Source organism: Halyomorpha halys, unplaced genomic scaffold (assembly GCF_000696795.3).
Source record: "Halyomorpha halys isolate HHAL.00 unplaced genomic scaffold, Hhal_1.1 Scaffold752.1, whole genome shotgun sequence".
Taxonomy (NCBI): Eukaryota; Metazoa; Arthropoda; class Insecta; order Hemiptera; family Pentatomidae; genus Halyomorpha; species Halyomorpha halys.
Window position 1 is genome coordinate 29,211 of NW_027108250.1, and position 18,687 is coordinate 47,897.

Sequence of the window (18,687 nt, forward strand, 5' to 3'; positions counted from 1 at the left end):
GGGGATAACTCCTCCCAACCGAAGAATGAAGCTTCCTAGCGAATGATTGGATGAGAATGTGCCCAAGGGTTGAAGGGCTGTGGCTGTGGAACTTCTGCTGTTGGTTAGTTGATGCTAAAGACTTTCCTAATTTGAGAATACTTGAGGTATATATGATACAAGAATAAGTAAAGTACAATAATTGAGAACATTATTGGCAACATTGCAGGTATATACATATGATGATCCCATGACAAGCTATCTAATTCTAAATTGGATGTTTCTATATATTCTGAAATTATGAAAAGATAAATTTGAATGAGTATAACTAAAGATTTCATATGAATGAGGTAATATACTAATATCCTTATTTCTAGTAATATTTACAAAAGAGTCATTATTTCCTAATTTCAGTACACAGCTTTTAGGTATAGGAATAGGTAATGTAGTATTAGGTTGTGGGTATAAAACATTTTGGTTATACAAAATATATACATCAATATCTTCTACATATCTAATAAAAGGTAAAAAATTAATTTTCGATAACTTGATTAATACAAGAGTTTAGTATTACATTTGTACAATAATATTTTTTTTTTTTATATAAGTACAATTTCCAGTAAGAGCTTGGTTGTGAGAAAATAAAATTAAGTGATTGGGTACAACTGTTGTAACAAGATTGTTTTGGTGTACTGACAGAACTGATAACAAGTACAATGTTGAAAGTTTTCTACTTTCTTTTGGAATTGATAGAATATAATGAATTGTACCATTTCTTATAGCACAGTGGATTTTGCTAGTTAACCATAAAGTTTCCAAATCTTTACTTATATATTTTTGTTGGAGGTCTGTATGTTTAATAATGTCAGCGTGTGGTATGCCAAGTCTACACATCTCCAGAGAATTTTCCATATCAAGAATTCGAATTGTTATATAATTTATAATTGAATAGAGTTCTTCTAAGTGTATTTTATATTTGTTTTTATCAGTTTGTGTTATGACTTCGTTCAATTTATTATTATTATTATTTATAATATGTATATCTTCATTAAATTTGGAAATAATTTTCTTGTTGATTGTAAGTTCTTTAAGTAAGTAGTTTTGTATAGTGTTTTCGTTATGTTGAAGATTTTCAATAATGTTATCATACCTTTCCTTAACGGAAGCATCCATATTACCAGTTAACCATTTGATATCAGTACCGAGACCATTAAAAAGTCCTCGTTTATTTCTGTTATGTGACGTTAAGGATTCGATTTTATCTTCTAAGTACAGAATTTGTTTAAGTGTCAAGCAATAAATAGATTCTTTAGCTGGGAAATGTATTAAATCCTGTTTAATAGTTTCTATATTGTCAATTAAATCAAAGAAATGTAAGTAATGAATTACTGTGTCGTAATCTTCCAAGACAAAAGAGTCATTGAGCTTAAAAGTCATTAAACCTCCAGAATGTGTCACGTCAGTTAGTTGATAAGCTACCGTCGGAGTCACTATGAGCAGTGTCCAGATCAACAACTGGTCCAATGTCATCTGTAAGCAAAATACATGTCTTCTCACGGTCCTTTCTAGGTCTCCTTACGTCGTTAGAATTTGCATGCACTATTTTGTTCTTATCTACAAAAGTATAGACTGGCTTGTAGAGGTTCTCATCTTTTGTCCTAACACGTAGTTTTATGTATGCTTCGTCGCGTATTTTGTATGGGAATCATTGAGAATCATTTCTAACTGTTTCCACGTTGGGTTTGCTATAAATGCCATATGTTCCATTTGGCCTAATGATTTCTAAAGATAAATTATGTTGATGCAAGTACGGTATCTAAATGCCGAAAATGGTCTTCTTTTGATTTTGAAAAAACTATTATGTCATCAATATAAACAAGTACATTTGATGTATTAGCTAACAAAGAATTCATTTCTCGTTGAAAAGTTGAAGGAACATTGCATAGCCCAAAGGCCACGCGAGTAAATTCATAGTATCCTGTGTCTGTCGAAAATGCTGTTTTAGCGATAGAATTTTCGTCCAGTTAAATTTGATAGAAACCTGAAGCTAAATCAATGGTTGTGAAAAATTTAGATCCGTTTAGTTGGTTTAAAAGGTCTTCAATATTTGGAAGCGGAAATTTATCTGGTTTGGTTTCTGAATTTATAGGTATGATTAGGTAGTCAATGATGGATGGTACCACCCACATTGGGCTATTGTACGGTGAGTTACTTTCTCGTATTATTCCATTCTTTTACAAAGTTTTTATTTCTTGATTTACATCATCCTTAAATTGTTGGGGGTATCTGTAATTTCGCGTATAAATAGGTCTGTCAGTTTTTAAAGGTATCGGATGTTTTAGTAAGTTGGTTTTCCTTAATTTACCATCTTCTGTTTTTATAATTCGCGGATATTTTTTTAATAAATTAGTAACCGATACTTGGTCTTCGTTATTTAAATGAGGTACTCTAATTTATTCTTTTATATTTAATGTATTTAATTCATTTTCTATTTTATCTTTACTTTGTTTAACTTTATTATCTTTTATTTTTATATTATTGCTTATTATTTTTTCATGTTTATCCACAGATTGGTCTAATTTTATAATTTTTCCAATTAATTAATTTTCAATTTTATCGTTTATTTCATTAACAATATCACCTTTAATTTTTTTGCCATTGCTTATTATATTTTCATTATTATCCGTGGATTTGTCTAAATTTATTATTTTTCCATTGCATACATGCATACATTTTTTATAATTAGGTCGTCGTTTTCCTCAAGATTCATCTGTATACCTATAGCTCGTATAGTTCCTATACCGAGAAATATATCAAATTTATCATTAAAATCAAAAATTTTACACTTAATCAATAATTCACTGTCTAACCCTAGTCAGGGCGTGAGATCTACGAAGACCGGTCCGTGTCCCGGTTTTCTACCAGTAAGTGTTTTGACAATAAATTCGTCACGAAATATCTTAGTTCCGTCGGGTACAGAACTTGAGTTTATGTAGCTAATTTGCAAAGCCGTGTCCACGAGCCATTGTTGTCACAATAAGTCAGAAAATTGTAATAACTCTTCCGAAATATATAAATCGTACTTTTGGGGGATCCGGTTCCGGCACTCTTAATCCTAAGAAATGTTCGATTTTTTCCTCTAGATTTGCGAGTCTTTCTTTTAATCCCTATTGTCCACTTCTAAATGGTTTACCTCGATACTGCGAACGGTTCGCATTGACACCGTGTTTTGAGAATTCGGGTTAAAGGGTTTTGATGGGAAAGGTTTCCCAGGTTTATCATTTTCTCGCCAATTATTTTTTCATGCCACGCTTGCGGCCGATGTTTTTTGTTTCTTCGATTCTTGTAGTATTTTTGATAGTACATGTAATGGGGTCTACCTGTGGTCTCGAGACGGAAAATGGCTAAGAACGGTCACGATTTTGTAATCACTCAAGTCAAACCCAGTCCCTATTCGGGCGCCAAATATGAACTATTACTCACGAAACACATAAAAAAAACTTTATTGGTATAATACAAACAAGAATGTTTTCATAACAAGTACTACTGAGCTAATGACACGTACTCTAATGCTAGCTAGACTAAGTAGGTAGACAAATATATAGTGGTGGGGGATTAGTGCTGATGCCACATTAAATTTGTTGGTGATTGGGGAATAACTGGCGATTATATTTTTAAGAAAATTCAAAAAACCGCCTACTGCTTAGTCGAAATCCGCAGAGTTGAATTCTTTTCCTGTAATAACATCCTGAAAGACAACCGAACATTCACTTATTTCTAATTCGATATCTTCCATGTCACCCTCTCCGACTTCCTGATCTCTTGTACTATTATGTAAGCCCCTTATTTTCTTGTTGATTGCCTCCCTGGGATGCTTTATTGCTATATGTTGGGACCCATAAAAGCTAGACCACAGATTGGACAAACTTTATCGACTGTCTGTGGGGATCTTGTTTGTCCTGTTCTATTTTCGTCTCGTCATTTGTCCGTGGAAACGTAGGCAATCTTGGGAAGACATCATCCATTAATAACGCTTTTCCCAATACCGTAGTTAATAGCTATTTATCTGCCCTTCTCATCCAGTGGCATCCACAGATATCACGGAGATCACTCTTGCTTCCTGAACAGGACCCCCGATCTTTAAACCCATACTGTTTGTCCGATTTCAATTTTCTCAGACTTATGCAGTCTGAACTCATGTCTCTTGTCTCACCAATTTATTTACCAGACACCGGAACCAATTCACCTGCATGGAGGACCCATTAAAAAACAATATCTACAGCTTATACTGAATCTCCTAATTTGAAAATATGGAGACAATATCAATAAATAAATATGGAGGAAAAACAAAAGCGATTAAAAAAAAAAATAAAAATAATTATTAAGATATAAAAAAAATTATAAAAGTTAACACTATAAATAAATAAATTGTTAAAATTGGTTAAAACTATGCGAGTTATTAAGCTAAAATATAAATATAAACATTTAAAATATAGAAATATGATATAAGTAAAAATTTAATAAATAAATGATAATTGGTTAAAATTTGTTAGTCAATTGATAAAAACCTAAAATAAGTTAAAATTAAATAAATAATAATTGGCTTTAATGTGTTAGTCAATAGATAAAAAAACAAACATACAAGTATTCATGAGGATAGGTTTAAAACAAGTAAATAAATTCAATGAGATATAAAATCCATCTGGTTATCCTACCATACCCTACCGACACTGCTAAATTCATGAATGTCTATCCACGTTTGCACATTAATACTTCTACTGGAAATGAGAGTTGACACTTGAAAGAGTATAAGAAAAAAACAAAACAAAAACAATTAATCATAATTTGATTCAAAGTTACAAACGAATCCCCTATCATGAATCAATAAAAAACCAAAATAAATAAGTGAGTGGGGATTTGAAAAAAACCACTTAGGCTAGGAGAAAAAAGAAGACAACAATAGTAACAAAACTAGTTACACATACCAAAAAATAAACAAAAAACAACATGATTATAATAAACAATACACGGTTTGGGCTCCTGCGATGATAGACGTTAGTGATCCGGTGTCATTGAACTCGACCACCACAGCCAGCTGGCACTCCAGTAGAGAGGGAGGCAGTAGGTTTAAACCCTCCCTTGGATAACACGAGCTGTCCCGGCTTAGTGCTGATATTTCTCTTTTCCCTAATATTCAAAATCCATGACCGATTTACACAAACTCGACAGATCACTCCCTTGTCTCACTATCTATTTTCAATCAACTCAGGCAAGAAAAAACAGCTCACACACGAGGACATCGTGACGCCGATGTGTAGCTATCAACAGCCAGAGCCGAATATCAATAAAATAAATTAGAGTACTGCAAGGCACTGTTCTTAGCCCTTTACTATTCAGTATAACAATAGATAAATGTGAACAGCAAATAAAGTTCTTTAATATAATGTGATAGGATCTAATTCATACAAATGACAAAAAAAAAATTACAATGTTTTGGAATTATTATATACTATATATATATGTTTATTATATCCTATTATTGTATATCTTTTTTTTATGATTATACCATGAATATGTAATGTAAATATGTCCGATTACGGATTGATAAGTATGCTGTGTCAGATAGCAACCTAATGTATTTAGGCAGCATATATGAATAAAGTATTTCTCTCTGCAATCTGCTTCATTCAAAAGCAGTGACTAAGTAGCTCTTCACTGGTTTGGTAACTTATTAAGTAGTTACCATACTTATGTAAAGTAACTGACTGGTTTGCTCACAAAATTCCTGAAAAGGTGGAATCAGAAACACTAACAGTCAAGAACGCTCAAACACCTGTTATCAGACTGTAACTTCTTCGAATAGTGCAACCCAAAAACAATAAATAAACACAATATCAGCCGTACAGATTCCAGTCCATTTTTCTTGGTGACTTCAACTGCCAAATCCCACTCAGCAGCTTGTCACGTTTTAAGTGAGGAGCAAAACTAATCCAAAAATCAAGCATACCTCAATGACTATTCTTGTACCTATATCAAATCTAGGAACAATTGTTGGAGAAAATAGCTTTTATTATTTGGTTTGTAAATAAATCAATAGATAGCGACTCTGCTCCTCTCACAGAAAAGCTTTGTTTGGGCAGTCTGTCCAGGCGTCTATTTACGAAATTATACACTCGTTGTCTTTGTTTATAAAAACCTCTCTTAAATTCCACAACAACGATATACAAATACCAACCTCATCCATATTTCCAAGACATGAGTAATACACTATCAAAATCATTTATGGTAGTAATAGTCTAGACTAAACAGACAATAACCACAAAATGTCCATCAATCCTTGGCAGGTTCAACAATTTTAATAAGTGGAATGATGAATAATTAAAACCCAAACTACCCCACATCCTTAAAAACTAGAATTCCAACAGTAAGCTATGGAAGAAAAGTACCTAGAAATATCGTTTCTAAATGAAGACAATGAAGACTCATGGAGTGCGATTCCTTTTATGTTTGTGAATATTTATGCTCTGTAGGAAAATGTAAAATCCACAAATAATGACAAATATTTTTATTACCTATGTATAAAATATTTATATACATTTTCAAAAGTTATTAATATTTCCTAATTAACAGTTTATTTCTTAAAATCCACAAATAATGGCATATAATTTTATTAGCTATGTATAAAATATTTATATAGATTTTTCAAAGTCATTAATATTTCCTAATTAACATTATATTTCTTAAAATAAAATAGAAATAGTTGTTAATGAGTAGTTAACTTATTACTAATTTGAACTTCTTTATAATTGTAGCAATTGCTGGGTCTGAAGAAGACTTTGAGGATATTATTGATGATGGTGAGTACATTTTTTATATTATATATAATAAAATAATATTAATAGAATATTATCAAGCAAGAGTACATCCTAATTATTTGAGACTTGCCTGCTCCAGGACAGATTGACAGTTATAAGCCTGTGTTAATAGCCTGATACTAAACAGTTTAATTGCATTGGTCCCCACCCTATCTTACCAGCACAAACATCATTTTTCCATTCATCTGTTTCCTTAAGAGATTCATTCATAACTCTCATTATTGGATAAAGTTAGACAAAAACTGATAGTAGTAATACTAAGATTATATAATTTGATTTATTCTTATGGATTTCATTACCTACTTCTTTAATTGCTTTAATTAATATTATTTGGCTTATGACCATTACCTAAGCATACCAAATTACCAATAGCATACCCGAAACCTGTGATTTCAATAAACTGAGCTTACATTTTTTTTTTGGAATCCTAAATAAATATGCTAATGTTAAATTGAAAGAAATTAGAATAAGAGAATTGCTTTGTTACAACTTGAAGTTAGAAAACATATTTTCATTATAGAAAACATATATTGAAGATATATATACATATAAGATATGGTAAGGCTAAGCGTACTAATAGCTTAAATCTTAACTCCTCGTTAAAATAAATACAAAGAATGTATATAAGGAGAATTAAAACCGAGAATAAATCAGTTGTTATCTCGAATACATGCGTTTCATTTCCTTGCTCCTTTTTCATATTTTTTTTTAAGTTTCTCTTCCGACATCTCATAAGTAATGCCGAAACCTAATCGTTTTGTTATTATCGGTTTTTCTCTCTCTTTTTTTTTTCATCTTATCTCTCGTTATAATCGAACATCATGGTTGAAGACCAACCACAACTGTTAGTACGAGCAGCAAACTAAACACGGTTCCGCCTGCATTCCCGGCGGCGCAGGCAGCCCCAACGGTCCCTACATCTCCCCCGGCCCCTGCGGTTCCGGATTCACCTCCGTTACCGGAAACCACCCTTCCACAGGCGCCAAAGGCGAAGAAAAGTACCTGACGCCAATATATGAGCGAAAATGAAGGTGAGAACAGCTACCTCCCAAGACATCAGGAAGGCTATTTTCGACCTGGAGCGGTTCTCAGGAGAAATTGGCGAGCTCAATCATTTTATCAAAGGGTGCGACCGCATTATCGAAAGGATATAGTCTAAGGTCAATGAGGATCTGCCAGACAGAAATGATGTCGTCTCATTGAAAGCGACCCTGATCTGCAGAATCAAAAGGAACATCCTCAACCATAGACGTCGTGGCTGGAAGTGAAAGAGCGATTGAAAAAGGCCTATGGTGGAGGCAGATGGACTCTCGAAGAAGATAGTTTTTATATGTTCAGGGATAAGAAGAGATATGGGCAATCGAATGGAAAGTATGCAGCAGCGCTGTTGGCCCAGTTCAATCTCGTAACGGAGAAGATGAGGGAAACGAAAGGAGCTGATGTCGTCCGTTGGAAAATGAATTTCCTGCCTGCTGTCATGAAGATGCGGCTTGCTAAGCAGACGAATAAAAGAGAGCAAACTGGCGAGTGATCACAAATTGTTGGAGTGCGCTCAAGACATGATCGACGCGAGCGTCAGGGAAAAAGACACAAGGATGGAAACAGATGATGAGGGATGGAAATGAGTGTCATACCATCGTCCCCTACGAAACCCGACGAGGCCTCCGAGGAGGAGAGACCAGAGGGATGACGACAGGGAGAGAGGTCCAGCGGAAGAACGTAGATCGAACCAGGTCAGACAACAAAACGTAGGCAGAAGAGAGGAGCGAAAATGCCACGGAAAGTGGGACACTTAGTGGCCCAGTGTCCTCGCACTAACTTCCAGTACGGCGATGAGGGCCATATTTCCTGGCATTTTCCCTACATGTACAAAAGCAGGGAGATGGGACAAGGTGAGCCCATGGAAATTAATGTCCAAAGGGTACGACGTAGACGAGTGGACTACAGACCTAGCGATTCCTCCACTGAAATGGCTGATGGGTCTGAGGCTTCAGTAACGGAAGCAGAGGAAAGAAAACACCGGAGTACCAAATGACCGAAGATCCAAAGGAAGAAGATCTCAGCAAGAAAGTTGAGGAGGGTGCTAGGAGAACGGCGGCAGCACACTAATGATTTGTCAATTTGATATTCCAACCTGGGGTGGGCCCTGTAGAGTTGAAGGGGAAGCGGATATGGAATTAAATCGGTAGGTGGTACCCGTGGATAATTTACGGTTACATATAGTAGGGAAAATGCTCCGAGAGTACCAAGTTATAGTGGGTTGCGATTTGTTAAGTAGAGCGGGCGCGCGAATCAGAAATAATAGGGGCATGTGGAGTATCAGATTAGGGAATAAGCGATACGGCTATCTCTAGCTTTACGAGAAGGGAGAAAACGGGTAGGAGCTATCCTTGCTATCGTACGGGGAATTGGAGACAAGAGATGCTTCGGAAATACTCGGATATATTTTTCAAGGAGGGGACAACGGGCCAGACTACGCATGAGATCGTTCTTAAACAGGAAAAAGTCTCTTATGTGAAAGAATGGCGGCACCCACACGCGTTGAGGCAACACATCCGGGAGGAACTGGAGAATCTTAAGAAACAGGGTATTAGTTTTCAGCGAGACAGAGGAGGAACACGTCTCGCACCTACGCAGTGTGTTCCAGCTGGACCGACAATTTAGGTTGAAACTGTCCGCGGAAAAATCTATACTGGGGCAAAACCAAATAAATTTTCTGGGACATACAATCTCCTAACATGGGATCAAGCCTGATGCTATTAGGAAATGGCGATTCCCACTGATGTTAAAGGAATCCGGAGAATGTTGTGTGCCCTGAACTAATATCGTCGATTCGTTCTAGAAATGGCAGAATATTTGGTGCCACTAAGTAATCTTTTAAAGAAAGGCAATTGTGACTCCGGAAATAGAGGGTAACATCAGAAAATGTATGGAGAAGCAGCAATGGGAACATGTATTAGCCCTACCGAATTTTCAGAGACAATTCACTGTCACTAAGGATGCTAGTGAGTATGCTTTGGTAGCGGTGCTGTCGCAGAAAGGTGAGGGATGAGGAAGATCCTCGGTCGAAGGAGAATCTTAGCCAGTACAATATCGAAATTGCTTACAGGCCCGGGAAAGAGAGAACTTAGTTTGATGTTGGAAACTAATTCGAATATACATTGGTCTTTAACCTTATCAAGTTTGGTCCAGTAATATTCTTGATCATAGTTTATACAATTGCTAGGAGTATATACATCAGTTGCAGTTTTTACAATCATGGTTTTTTCGACATGTAAGATATGTGTTACCATTCTCCATGTATGGATATGGCATATTTAAATAGGACACAAGATCATTTGTGTTAAGAAGGAGTTGTATAAAATAATAAATTATTCCTTTATCAGAAATAGAGCATGTGCTTTTTCCTATTAGCCAGTTCAATTCAGTGTCGTGAGTCAGAATTTGTCTTTGAGTATTGTATATATTTTGAAATTCTTTTGGTTTGATAATACTAGAGTGTAATAGTTCTTTAGTGCAATACTGAATGGAGTCCTCGATTTTCTAAACCTTCCCATTCAGTAGGGTCAAAATCGCTAGTAATTCATGATGTTTAAGCTTTTGTAACGAAATATCAATAATGCGATTAGTGCTTTTGACTTGTTTCTTGTAATACTTTAGAATTACAATATCTTTGTTTAGTTATGATACTAATTGATTACTCAAACTTAGTCTAGTTTGTTCGATTTCAATTTTATACATGTTCCTTTCAACCTTTTGTAGGATTGAATATATTTTTTTTTGTCGTTTACGTCCATGTTGCTGATCCCAAACCATTGACAACGCCTCGTTTGAAACGTTTTTGTTTAATTAGATGACTAATTTTATTTATTATTAAGTTTTCATAACGATATGTTAGGATAGAATGGAGAACTTTATATTCCGGACTTTTTAATATTAAGGTCTAAATTTGTGATTTCATCAAATAGTAGTGTTAAATTCCTATAATCTAAAAGTTAATAGTATTTATCATTTATGTATGTTTTATTGGTATAGATGGTCATGGCTTCGGGTCCAGTTGTCAATTTTTGGATCTTGAGATTCTTGACTATCGTCTGAAGCATCAGTAGCTGTAACACCTGCCGATTCTCTATAATTATCTGAAACAATAGAAACGCAACGCTTATGTTGGAGTTCCTGAATATTTTCATTTACCAATTTATCCAGTTCAAGCTGGAGTTTGTCCTCTTTAGACAGTTTCTTTTTCTTATAAAATTTGGGTCGTTTTATGTTTTTAGGGTGTATTTTTTTACTATTGATTCCTCTCTTATCAATGAGTCTTTTATTTTTAATTCTACCAATTTCATATATTTTATTAATTTTTTTCCATGTACCAGCGGTTATTTTATTACAACACTCCCCGATGATGCAATGCTTATGTCATCTCTGTTAACATTTACCTTCTCTATATATTTCTTTTTTTTTCTATTGTCTCTCTTCTTACTGCGTTATGGATTATTTTTTGGTTTTTGTGATATTCTTTTACGAGATATTCTTTTATTATTGGGTGATCATTGTAGAGATTAATAGATAATCCGAATTTTATTAGGGATCATTTTCAGTTTGTTTATCTGTGAGTTGTTATACATAATAACAGCCAGCTTTAGTTTTTCTTCAAATGTATTTTCAGGGTTGGTCAGGTATACTACCCTTAAATGTTCTATGATCGTTGAACTTGCTCGCTTCAAGGTTCCTAATGAATCGGCACTGTGTGGTGTTGTCTCATGATCTTCTATGTTTAGGTACTGTAATAATTCCTTAAACGTGTAGTTATCGTATTCTTTCCCATTATCGGTCGTTATCGTCTTTGATTTGGGGAAGAATGTTAAGTATTCCATCAATTCTTTTGCAGGAACGTAAAAACCTTTTTAGAAAATATGTCAATAATGAAATATACATATTGGTTGTTTATGTGAACTGTATTCATCATTATTTCCTGAAAATTTATCTGGTGATTGAGTTAGTTTGAATTTAGGCTTTGCTGGGTGCCTATCGTATTTTGCTTGAGCACATTTTCATTTTCATTTCACATTTGTTAATCGAGGTTCGTATTTCTCTTGCCATGTTTGGCCAGTAGTATTTAGTTTTAATCTTTTCGTGTGTTTCTTCAGCAGCTCTATGATATGTTTTACCTACATGATAGTCTAAAACGATTTCTTTTTGCTGTATTTTATTCGAACGTCTTCCACGATTTTATAATATCTTTTTAATTTATTAGTTTGAACTTTGTCTGTGAATAGTTCACTCACTTTGTGAAATACCTTTTCATACTGTTCATTTTCTAAGTCTGTTTTAATTGCACTAGACCACAAGATTCCATATACTACGTTTGGTTGAACTATGCTAAGCAATTTTTTTTCAAAATCTTCTTTGGCTTCTTGCCCATTAAAATACAACTCATGCGTAGTTTTTGCCGGAAAGGGATGAGATATCTTATTTGTATTATACCCTTTTGATAATATGATCTTGATTATAACAGGTTTTTCTTTGTCTTCTACTAACATTATTCCATTATCGCCCGATGATTCTGCTGAGTGCAATGTCTCCGAGTCATCGTCACAGGAATCAATGTGTAGCTGCTCTTGTTTTTCTAGTAGGGTCCTTGATAGATAGTCAGCTACATGTTACCTTTGACTTCGATGTGTTTAATGTCGAAGTCAAAGTCTTCGAGCATAATTTTCCATCGGATAAGCCTTGCATTTTGGGTTTTGCAAGATTTCATGTTTTGCAGGGGCTTATGATCAGTATATATGTCAAATTTCCTTCCGTATAAAAAGGGTTTAAAATGGTTGCAGGACTAGACAATAGCTAAGCATTCCTTTTCTATCGTAGAGTAATGTTCTTCATCTTTATCAAGGGTACGCGACGCGAAACATACAGGTAATTCCTTTCCTGGAAGATTATTGATTGACCGTGGGTAAAGATGAAAGGAATATAATCCGGGTGCGGTCAAAAAAAACAAAACTCAAATAGTAGAAATATACTATTTTAATGAGCCAACGTTTCGCTCCACGTTGCAGGGCTTCTTCAGGGCTAAAAAAGATACAAACACATAGTTTTGTGTTGTGTAGTCACTATGTGTTTGTATCTTTTTTAGCCCTGAAGAAGCCCTGCAACGTGGGGCGAAACGTTGGCTCATTAAAATAGTATATTTCTACTATTTGAGTTTTTTTTTTTTTTACCGCACCCGGATCATATTCCTTTCATCGTAATTCCTTTCCGTTTCTTCTTCGGGCTAACACAGCCCCTATTGCATGGTTACTTGCATCTATAGTCAAATAAAAGTCTTCATTAAAATCTGGTGTCTGTAGGATAGGATTGCTGCATTGCAATTGCTTAAGCGTTTCAAAGGCTTCTTTATAGCTCTCTGGATCTATCGTAATATCCTTTCTTAACGCTTTGGTCAGCAGTGATGCTATCCTTGAATAGTATGGGATCATTTTTCTATAAAATCCTGTTAATCCTAAGAAACTCTTGATTTCCTTTTCGGTTTTGGGGAGTTTTGAATTTATGACGACTGCTACTTTTGCAGGGTTAGGTTCTATACCATTTTCAGATATTACATGTCCTAGAAAAAGTAGTTCTCTTTTGCGAAATTCTGTTTTATCTAACTGAATTTTCAGGTATGTTTCTCCAGCTTTTGTAAAACGGTTTCTAAGTGTTTTAAATGGTCATAGATGTCCTCAGAAAACACTATGATATCGTCCATGTATATTAGAACGTTTGGAGTATCAGCAAATATGTTGTTCATTGCTCTTTGGAAAGTTGCCGGGGCATTGCACAACCCAAATGGCATTCTCAAAAATTCAAAGTGCCCTTGTTCAGTGGAAAAAGCAGCCTTTGCTATCGATTTAATGTCCATTCTGATTTGGTGAAAGCCGGAGCACAGGTCTATCGCAGTGAAAATTGTAGCTCTACTTAGTTTTCCCAGTATGTCCTCAATGTTGGGTAGGGGATATTTATCCGGAATAATATTTTGGTTTAGTTTTCTTAGTCAATTACCAATCTTACGTTTCTCTCTCCGGAAGCGTCCATCTTCGTCGGAACTATCCAGACTGGTGAGTTATATGGAGAGTTGCTTGATTTCCTCTTTTATACTGTCCTTGAATTGGTGTGGGTACCGATAGTTCTTTGAATAGATCCGCTCTTCCGATTTTGTTTTAATTTGATGTTCATTGTTGATATTGATTGCTGATAATCCGTCTTGATCAGTCTTAACAATTGATGGATATTTTTTCAAAATAAATATCAAATTCTTTTTGTCTTTTTCGCTCATGTGGTCGGCACGGATAAGCTTTGGAATGTCATCGATAATGACCCCAAAGGGTGGTCGTGTTACTTCCACTTCTTCACGTAATAGATCTTGAAATTTTAGTTCAAAACTATTTTCCTCCTGACTAACTATCGTTACTTCATTTTTATAAATCCTAGCTGGTATTTCCAAATGCTCGTTTTTGGAAATTCTGTCGGTTATATCCAGACGATGGATTAAAGAATCTTTATTGGTCTTGTGCGTTCCATTCTCTATTATATTGTGGTCTTTGGAGAATCTGACCGTTATAGCCAGATGGCGTATTAAATAGTCCTCGCTGATCTTGTGCGCTCCATTCTCTATTATATTGTGGGGGGTACTGATAATAATTATTATATCCACGATTTTGACACCGTTGGTTTAGAAATGGTTTTCTATGTTCGTGTTTTTTGTCGAAAAAACTTCTTTTTAACGAAATGTTCATCGCTTTGTTTTTCACCCACCCTGTTCATTGATCCGGAAGTGATCAAATCATCAAAAAATAGATGGTTTTCATTTTATATCAGGTTTCTTAAGTCGTCCAGATTTTTTAAGTTATCAGTTTTTTGTCATCAAGTAAGTCTTGACGTGTAATGGCATGTTGGTATAGAAGTGGTAGAGTAGTTGGCATTCTAAATGAGCAATAGTTAATTCTTTATTAAAGATTTTGTCGATAATGTGCCGCGAAATTATCAATGTACTATTTTTGTCTAGCGATTGCAGAAAATCTAAAGGGTGTTCTTTGTGTTTAATTCTTGTGTTGAGTAGTTCAAACGTGAGTTGTTCAATAGACCTCGAGTCCCTAAAAGTGTTTTCTAGATAACCAAATAGTCCTTTGATTGTATCAAATTCACAAGTAGTGTTGATATAGTCAGCATCATCCATCAACTTTGTAAGTACCTTGCTTAATAAACGTCTTTCATTCAATTCTTTAAAAGAATTATTCTATGCACATACAATATTTCTGACTTGTCTAACTACATTAACAAATTTTAGTAAATTTTGGGGATTCCCATTGAATTCACCCATGTCATCATAGTCGGCGCTTTTTATCTGAAACGAAGTCATTTCTAGTATTTGTCTTAATAATGCAATTTTTTCAATAATAGTATCTAGAGCCGGGTCTAGATATGTATATAAGTATAAGAACAAAATATAAAACAAACAAAAAATTGGATAAAATCTAAATTTGTCTTACTGAAGTTCTTTTTGGTACCTGGTTGCAGTTTATCAAAAGAAGACTTCAGTTTTTGGAATACTTCGGATGAGTGATTTTCTAAAACTGAATTGAATTGAAGAGTCTCGGTACTTCGGGTGAGTGAGCCAATATTCGACAGTCAAAATAACTCGTACTGAGTGAGTTTTTCCAGCCAAATTTCTTCAATCTTCTTAGGGTCAAGACAGTGTAAATGAAACGAGATTACCTAGGATTAGTGAATTTCTCCCTCATTAAAACCGTTCGAGTTCGGGCGCCACTTAAACAACATAAACATCAGTGAAGACAAAATTGACTTTATTCTATACAAATTACAAGCACAACATAGTTTAGTGATTACAAATATCTCTCTGCCTTAGCTAGTCAGGGCTAGAAAATATATATGTACACTTGAGAAGAGGGAGTAGGAAGAGTAATGAAATAGGAGAAGGGGTTTTGACCAATCAGATAATTTTAGGAGACTAGGCGGGGCCTAGAGAGCCTATGAAATAAGTAAATATCTGGGAGGGGGAGAAAGGCGTGACTAGAAACAGGGTGTCAGGCTTCCAAGAAATTGGGGTAAGAGTTGGGGATATCATAAACTTGTGAGAACTAACCTTCATGTGTTAAACATAGTTAGACTGATGTAAGTCCATTGTGAGATGACAGCTTGTACCTGCCTAAGTGTCAGCCCTTGCTATTGATACAGGTTACTAAGGGTTTGAAAGGGCTGTTAGAAGGGTCTTAGGGACCTTCTTAGAACCTAGTCATTTTTATTGGGTTCCTTTCTCTATAGAAATTTTAAGAGAATGTAGACATATGCAACCATATGTCAGAAAGTGACATAGGTTTAGTGGGGCAAGGGGCAATCTTTTAAATTTATGATACCGGTTCCTTAACTCGTGAGAAACGGGATTATCTGGGAGAAAATAAAGAGGCTATGGAGATCGGAGCAGATTGGGGTAGACCGCGTGTTTGTCCGATGTACGTTAATGGTTGAAACCATGAAGAACGACAAAAGGAGGTTATCCTGGCTTGCCACCAAGGAAAACCCAATCATCGAGGTTTGAGTGAGACACTGCACGCCCTAAAACGTCAGTATTTTTGGTAGGGCATGAAGAGAACGGTAAAACAGACTATAGAAAATTGCAACATATGCCTGAGTAAACAATACGACAGGCACCCACCAAAAACCAATCAAGAAGAGACGCCCAACACGATGGTTCCGCTCGCGGATCTGCAGGTCGACACCTGGAGGGGTTAGACGTGGGTCATGATTATGGACCTCTTCAGTAAAGTAGCAATGGTTCATGGAACGCTAGGCGGAGGCAATATTAGGAGCATTACGAATTTGGTTCCAATTTTATGGAATCCCAGACCAAATTTCATCAGACGGAGGACGTGAATTCGATAATGCCGCCATTCGGGAAGAAATGGGTGCACTGGAGGTGGGGTGGTATCTAAATACCCCGGGACATCTTAAAAGCAGGGGGGGAGGATCGAAAGGCTCCACTCCACGCTAGGGCACCATATGCTAGTCGAACAACTGGACAAAGGGCTAGAGCCGGATGAGGCCATGATAAGAGCGATAGCAGCTTGCAACCATTCAATCTACACGGTTCTCTCCATTTGAAGTTATTTTTGGACTCCGGAATCGGAAACGGGACCATAGAACCACGGGGCTGGGGAAGGGGGAGATTGTAAGTAACAGTCTAGCATTGATGAAGATGTGGGAAAAGGTGAAAACGAATCGCGGACGAAAAAGCCAAACGCACAACCTCAAGGTTCAGGATGATAGTGGTAAAATAGGGATAGGGACCATCGTGTACCGACGCGCAGGGACCACGAAGGGTCCCTAAAAAAAAAAAAAGTTGCAACGCTATGAGGGTCCTTTCAGAGTGATTGTAATTAGGGAACAGAATGTGGCCACTATCGAGAGTGTTTGTGAGCCCAGAAAGCGAAGGAATGTTCACATTGAACAATTGAAAATTCCAATACCAGAGGCATGAACACAGCTGGAGTTTTTCATCTTGGTGATGAGAGTTTTCTTCTTTTTTTTTTCTTTTCTAAGCATGTCGTTAGAACTTTCAACATAAGTGTATAATGTATATATGAAGAGTGGGTGATGATCAATTTCAGAGTGTCTAGATATTTCTTTTTTGTTCATCTAAGATGTGCTTTCATGTGATATTTTGAGGTAACCAGTGGTTTATTTATTTTAAATCTGAAAGTAAAGAGATCCTGTATTTTATTTATTTTTGCTATCAGTTTACAATATAGATATTTCTCAAGTCTTGTGAGCAGTGGAATTTTGTGTTATTTATGTATATAATTTTCATTTCAGTTTTATAACTTTATACTTTTGTATCTACTTTCCTTTTTGAGTCTATGTCCATAAACTGGTGGAAGGAGTTATGGTAAGGCTAAGCGTACTTATAGCTTAAATCCTAACTCATCATGTAAATAAACACAAAGAATGTATATAAGGAGAATTAAAACCGAGAATAAATCAGTTGTTATCTCGAATACGTTAGTTTTCATCGTTTTTTTTAAAAGTTTATCTTCCAACATCTCATAAGTTATATATATATATATATATATATATTGAAGATATATATAATTATAAGGGCAGCAGGGCAGCTCGGTGGTAAGGCACTCTGGTACTAACTGTAAGGACCTGAGTTACCATGAATCAACCTTGTTAGTCCAGGAGGTACTGGGGCCCCTAGCCTTATAAAGTGGGTATGTTTAATTAGAGAAAAATATGGTAGTCGAGCATGATTCTGACCCAATCTCATCCTTTCACAATCGTTGGTCTAGTAACAGTTACTTTCTGACAAATTACAGCATCCCTGACACTTCATGGGTTGTAGTAGTACAGATTTATTTTTCATTATATACATATTGTCATAATTTTAAAAAATTATTAAAATAAAAATAAAAAAAATTTTAATCGTTTTTTAAACTAAATTCAAATATAAAGGAGATAGCTAGGGTTGAAATTTAAAAACTTTAATATTAAATAGATAATAGAATTTTATTTAGATTTTATAATATAAAAGACTCTTAATCTCAGGGCGAGTTGTTGGTAGGCAATCAGAAAACAGACACAATAATTACACTTAATTAAATTAATATCTATTTTACCACATGTATATATTTTTAGGTATAGCAAATCTAACCAAGTTCACAATCTTCTTTTGATGATTCTTGGTATCTTCTTTTTTCTAATGTTATGTCCTATCGTCCAAAATGGCTTCCTACTCTTGCTGGACAGAAATTGATGAGGACCTCCTCATCCTGGAGAC

General features: G+C 35.3%; 1 protein-coding gene across 1 annotated transcript in view; it reads left to right on the plus strand.

Moving 5' to 3' along the window:
* Positions 1 to 18,687, plus strand: part of LOC106685889 (uncharacterized) — a 40,511-nt gene that overhangs the window by 16,537 nt on the left and 5,287 nt on the right. The window contains exon 6 of the mRNA XM_067046613.1: positions 6,792 to 6,836. Coding sequence (XP_066902714.1) covers positions 6,792 to 6,836 — 45 coding nt within the window. The remainder of the gene's footprint in view (positions 1 to 6,791; positions 6,837 to 18,687) is intronic.